Source organism: Salvelinus sp. IW2-2015, unplaced genomic scaffold (assembly GCF_002910315.2).
Source record: "Salvelinus sp. IW2-2015 unplaced genomic scaffold, ASM291031v2 Un_scaffold845, whole genome shotgun sequence".
Taxonomy (NCBI): Eukaryota; Metazoa; Chordata; class Actinopteri; order Salmoniformes; family Salmonidae; genus Salvelinus; species Salvelinus sp. IW2-2015.
Window position 1 is genome coordinate 522801 of NW_019942627.1, and position 6000 is coordinate 528800.

At 44.0% G+C, this 6000-nt stretch overlaps 1 protein-coding gene across 1 annotated transcript in view; it reads right to left on the bottom strand.

Moving 5' to 3' along the window:
• Positions 1-3814: 3814 nt before the first annotated feature.
• The window catches only part of LOC112069016 (C-type lectin domain family 4 member E-like), a gene marked incomplete at its 5' end in the record, with an annotated part of 13110 nt that continues 10924 nt past the window's right edge, over positions 3815-6000 (bottom strand). Inside the window, 2 exons of the mRNA XM_070438362.1 lie at positions 3815-4223; positions 4537-4637. Coding sequence (XP_070294463.1) covers positions 4097-4223; positions 4537-4637 — 228 coding nt within the window. The remainder of the gene's footprint in view (positions 4224-4536; positions 4638-6000) is intronic.

Sequence of the window (6000 nt, forward strand, 5' to 3'; positions counted from 1 at the left end):
GACACAGGCCTCCTTACTGTCCCTAGAATTTAAAAAAAAGGCAGGACTTTCTCCCATCTAGATCAATTTTTATAGAATGGTCTGCCTATCCATGTGAGAGACGCAGACTTGGTCTCGACCTTTAAGTCTTTATTGAAGACTCATCTCTTCAGTAGGTCCTATGATTGAGTGTAGTCTGGCCCAAGGGTGTGAATGTGAATGGAAAGGCATTGGAGCAACGAACCGCCCTTGCTGTCTCTGCCTGGCCGGTTCCCCTCTCTCCACTGGGATTCTCTGCCTCTAACCCTATTCTCGGGGCTGAGTCACTGGCTTACTGGTGCTCTTCCATGCGGTCCCTAGGAGGGGTGCGTCACTTGAGTGTGTTGAGTCACTGACGTGAACTTCCCGTCCAGGTTGGCGCCCCCCTCAGGTTCGTGCCATGGGGGAAATCTTTGTGGGCTATACTCAGGCTTGTCTCAGGGTAGTAGGTTGGTGGTTGAAGATATCCCTCTAGTGGTGTGGGGGCTGTGCTTTGGCAAGGTAGGTGGGGTTATATCCTGCCTGTTTGGCCCTGTCCGGGGGTATCGTCGGACAGGGCAACAGTGTCTCCCGACCCCTCGTGTCTCAGCCTCCAGTATTTATGCTGCAATAGTTTATGTGTCGGGGGGCTAGGGTCAGTCTGTTATGTCTGGAGTATTTCTCCTGTCTTATCCGGTGTCCTGTGTTAATTTAAGTATGCTCTCTCTAATTCTCTCTCATTTTATCTCTCTCTCTCTCCTTATCTCTCGCTCTCTCCTCTCAGAGGACTTGAGCCCTAGGACCATGCCTCAGGACTACCTGCTCCTTCTAATTCTCTCTCTCTCTCTCTTCTCTTGGAGGACCTGAGCCCTAGGACCATGCCTCAGGACTACCTGGCCTGATGACTCCTTGCTGTCCCCACCCCACCTGGTCATGCTGCTGCTCCAGGTTCGGCTGTTCTGCCTGCGGATGTGGAGCCATGGCCTGTTCGCTGGACGTGCTGCCTTGTCCCGGACCTGCTGTTTTAGACTCTCTCTCTCTCTCTACCGCACCTGCTGTCTCTAACTCTGAATGATCGGCTATGAAAAGCCAACTGACATTTACTCCTGAGATGCTGACCTGTTGCACCCTCTACAAACACTGTGATTATTATTATCTGACCCTGCTGGTCAGCTATGAACGTTTGAACATATTGGCCATTTTCTGTTATAATCTCAACCCGGCACAGCCAGTAGAGTACTGTGCACCCCTTAGAGCCTGGTTCTTCTCTAGGTTTCTTCCTAGGTTCTGACCTTTCTAGGGAGTTTTTCCTAGGCACCGTGCTTCTACATCTGCATTGCTTGCTGTTTGGGTTTTTAGGCTGGGTTTCTGTACAGCACTTTGTGACATCGGCTGATGTAAAAAAGGGCTTTATAAATAAATGTGATTGATTGATAACAACTGGTAGCTTACAGAAACATATTCCCTTCAAATCAGTGGCTGAGAGGGAGAGAGGATATGAGAAAAGGAGACTATTTTAGATTTTTGAAACAAGACCCTTACTTTGCTGACAACGGAGAGATGGAGGAATGCGTTGTTCAAGTCTGTGGCTCCAGCGGCCTCGGTGGTCAGGGTTATATCCGTTCCTGACGGGGTGATGGCGGGCGCCATGAGYCTCACCGTACCATTGGCAGCGCCACCCCCAGTCACCATGGAGATGCTGGCAGGGAAGGAGGAAGTGAAGCTGCGATCGTTGGTGGCTCAGACGGTAAAGGTTCCTCCAGTTCCGTTGGCCGTTTCCACGGTGAAGGGGATGGAAATGGTGTCGGCATCTTAATCATCTTAATTTGTGAGAAGACCGATTTTTTGGGATGTTCTGACAAAAATCGCTTTAGCTCGGCCACCTTCCACCGCAGATTGTTTTTTGTTCGGTTCTCTTATAATAAAAAGATGTCGAATCGATTCCACGCTGCGCTTTGGTCTGAGTATGATTACAGTGACGATCGTGACTCTTGGTTTAAAAACTATATGAAAAATGTCAAATAATTTTAGCGTTTGGGACTATTCTGTTGGTTCCATTAAGCCAGACAAGCTCAACCAATCATTCATTAGGCACCAAATGGAAGAAAGCAAACTGAAACAGGAAGGGACTAACTGTACCTGTCCAATAAGAATAACGTGTTTTCATTTGCTGTTGTAAAACATTTTTGCTATGGTATACCCTAATGAATTCGGGACCCAGGTCTGCTAATAACCACCAACCACTGACAGACAGGAAGCTGTTATTAAAGGAAGACAGTGGTATGGCTAAATACGAGTTGGCACAGCAACGCATGCTGAAATCAACTGAAATGACATTCACCACAAGCACAGCAGGACATATAGAAAGAAAAAGGCTTCATTTTAAACTTCAATCATAAATGTATAATCTGTTCAGATTCTGAATTGGTTAAAATTAGGTGAAGGTTAGGGTTAAGGTAAGGGTCCGTTTTAGGTTTTGTCTATAATCTGCTTGTCAATGTGATGCTGGTCAGAAAAGTCCCCCATGTTGGGTATAATACCTACTTTTATAAGTGTTTGTCTCCCCCTACTGGCTGTTTTCTGCAAGCTCAGTGTCTTCCTTCTATTACTGTGACCTTGACCCATAGAGATAGATAGAGGACTCATCTTCATATATGTGCCATTATAGCGTCTGTGACAGTATGGGCAGCACCATTGAGGCTACAACCTATAGGGAACCAACCCAGTTGACAACTTTGACTACTTTAAAATGGTGGAACAATGGTGGAAACCCAGGTTTTTTTCTCAGTGGAGAGGAAGTAGGAATTGGATTCAAAGTATCCAGTATCTGATCTGTTGAAGAGCAAAGGTGAACACTTTGAGAAACTTAGTAACAAAGCTTTGCCTGAAGATGGTCTCTCTCTTCAGTCAGTCTGTTTGTTGTAACTGGTCTGTAACAGAGGAGGAACTTCGCTGCTGTACACAGATAACATCTGAATTTGGACCTTGTTGTGAAAGTCTGATATTGTCACACCCTGATGTGTTTCACCTGTCCTTGTGATTGTCTCCACCCCCTCCAGGTGTCACTTATTTTCCCCAGTGTATTTATCCCTGTGTTTCCTGTCTCTCTGTGCCAGTTCGTCTTGTCTGTTTCAAGTCAACCAGCGTGTTTTTCCCATGCTCCTGTTTTTGCTATTCACTCTTTTGCTAGTCCTCCTTTGCTAGTTTTGACCCTTGCCTGTTTTCTGGACTCTGTACCCGCCTGCCTGACCAGTCTGCCTGCCCTGACCTCGAGCCTGCTTGCCACTCTGTACCTCCTGGACTCTGATCTGGTTTTGATCTTTTGACTGTCCACGACAATTCTCTTGCCTACCCCTTTTGGAATGAATACATTTCAAACACTCAAACCATCTGCCTCCTGTGTCTGCATCTGGGTCTGGCCCTGAGCCCTTATAGATATAGTGTAATGATTAGATAACAATACACTCACAGACTAGTGGCTTTCATGGCTTTCATTAGCATAGTTTGTTTGTTTGTGTGTGTGCGTGTGCGTGTGCGTGTGCGTGTGCGTGTGTGTGTGTGTGTGTGTGTGTGTGTGTGTGTGTGTGTGTGTGGTGTGTGTGGATGTGTGTGTGGTGTGTGTGTGAATGTTTCCTTTCAGTACTGTTCTGCCCTCTGTGTGTGTCCAGTTCATACTGTTTAAAGTATCCAATCACATTCAATCAGGAAGCTGGTAGACCTTGTTAAAGAACATTGTTCTTTATTTATTAATCCGTGACTTTGTTATTCTTAATATTAAAGTGATAAACATAAGTTAATAATTTGTCCCACCTTTTTTTACTAAGCATAAGCCTACTGCAAATCACATGACATGTTTCTAACGAAACTAATGAAGAATCATTTTACAGAGTACAGTATGTCTTCATACTCTCCTCTAAATCTAAACACAACAATTATTTGTCTTATTTTTTCTCTCTTCCTCATTCTCTAAGTTTTCTTCTTCCTCCTCTATGTCTCGCTGTGACACTAAGCCAATCAGATTCATCTCCTCATTTCAACCCTATTACAGAAGGTCCAAGGTCACTCCCCTAGGATTGTATTCTCCAACAGTAGGTTATTGTTACACCACTTTCTCATGGATCCAGTTAAATGTCTTTACATGGTCATCTTGTCCATAGTATATCTCAACACAGTCCTCCTGCCCAGAGAACAGACCACCATTATTAGGCTGTCCTGTCCCCCAGTACCTAAACAACACAGAGAACCAGACAGTCAGACACTGTGGTACAAACATCCTCCTCAGTTATATACATGGTCCTATGTTTTCTCTGCTTTAAAGACACACTCTGTAAGATGATCATACCATTATCAAGAATGGACCATCAACACACATTTTACTCTTTCGATTACATTTTCATTTGTAAATATTACCTGCTATCTATAATACATCTATAGATCTCATTGAATTACATTCCTGTTTTTAAACATACATTTATATGAACATGATTGGAAGCTGTTTTTTATCTCCATATCACAAGGTTAAATGGTCAAATCTCTCACCCTGTGGTCAGTGATGTGCCATCCACCCACTCCCAGGTCCCCTCAGTAACAGAGTCAGTCAGACCAATCCAGGCTCTCATGTGAAGGTTGAAGACAAATGTCTGTTTTTGAGAAAGATAAAAACGTGTAATATATTTCTAAAATACAACCAACATATTAGTGTACTGATGAAAATACTCAACCTCTCTCTCTGTCACGACTTCTGCCCAAGTAGGTCCCTCTCCTTGTTCGGGCGGTGTTTGGCGGTCGACGTCACCGGGTCTTCTAGTCATCGCCGCTCCACCTTTCATTTTCCATTTGTTTGATCTTGTTTTCCCGCACACCTGGTTCACATTCCCTCATCAGACTTAATGTATATTACCCTTTGTTTCCTCCATGTCTGTGTGTGGAATTGTTCTGGCTTGCTCTAGGTTGTTTCAAACCTAGGTTTGTTTGTTTTGTTTATCCGGTTCATGTTACCATGGTTGTGCTTTGTGCTGCTTCGCCTGTGCCTTTGGGCCAGGGTGTATATTAAAGTTCTCCTGTTATCACCCTGCGCCTGACTTCCCAGCAATCATTCACTCATCCATAGGCGGAAATCCCAGGGGGGACGGGGGGGACACGACCCCCCCATCCTGGGAAAAATATGATTTGTCCCCCCCAATCTATCACTGTAAACATAACTATGTAATTTCAATAATATTAATAATACGCAATGAAAGCAGTTGTGCTGATTATAGACACTTAATGGCGCCTTTTTAAGTTTCAAAAGATTGCGACCACCCCGCCCTTTGCCTCACAATAGTTTGATCCACTGCCTGTTCTTTAGCTGGCAAGGTAATAGAGGGTTCGTGTCTACTATCCGAAAGGCACTCAATGTACGTAACTGACGTGAGGTTAATCCAGCAATCGCGCCATAGCAATGTTTACATTTTTATGTTGGCAGGGTTCACACACTAGCTGAATTTGCAGAGCTAGCGCGCAAACTAAAGCAAACATTAACTAGCAAGCTAGCTAGTACCTATTCCATTAATGTGGCGTCGTCAAAGATGGAATCTTTGCTATCGTCAGTTTATTCCAAGATCAGCATGCAGCTGTAGTGCTTCAAAGTCCCTGTGATAAGGTTAGCGATAAACTGAAGTCCAAACTGAACAGAACTACACTCTCTTATACCATTGTCTTAAATATATTTAATGGTCTCGTTGCAAAAGCTAAGTTGTCGCTAGTGAACTTTTTTAAATGTATTTTATTTCACCTTTTTTTTAAAGATTATAGCAAACACCACAGAAACGGAATTGGTGCTCACTAGCTTTACAAATTCAGCTATTGTTGGAAGCCAGCCAATATGAAACAAACTATATTAAAATTAGAAAAGGTTGTAGCATATGTTGTGTAAATGTGTGTTGCAGCTAGACCGGCCAGCCAGCCAGCCAGCCAGGTAGAAAAATGGCAGAAAAAAGTAAAAAGACGGACATCAGAGTATTT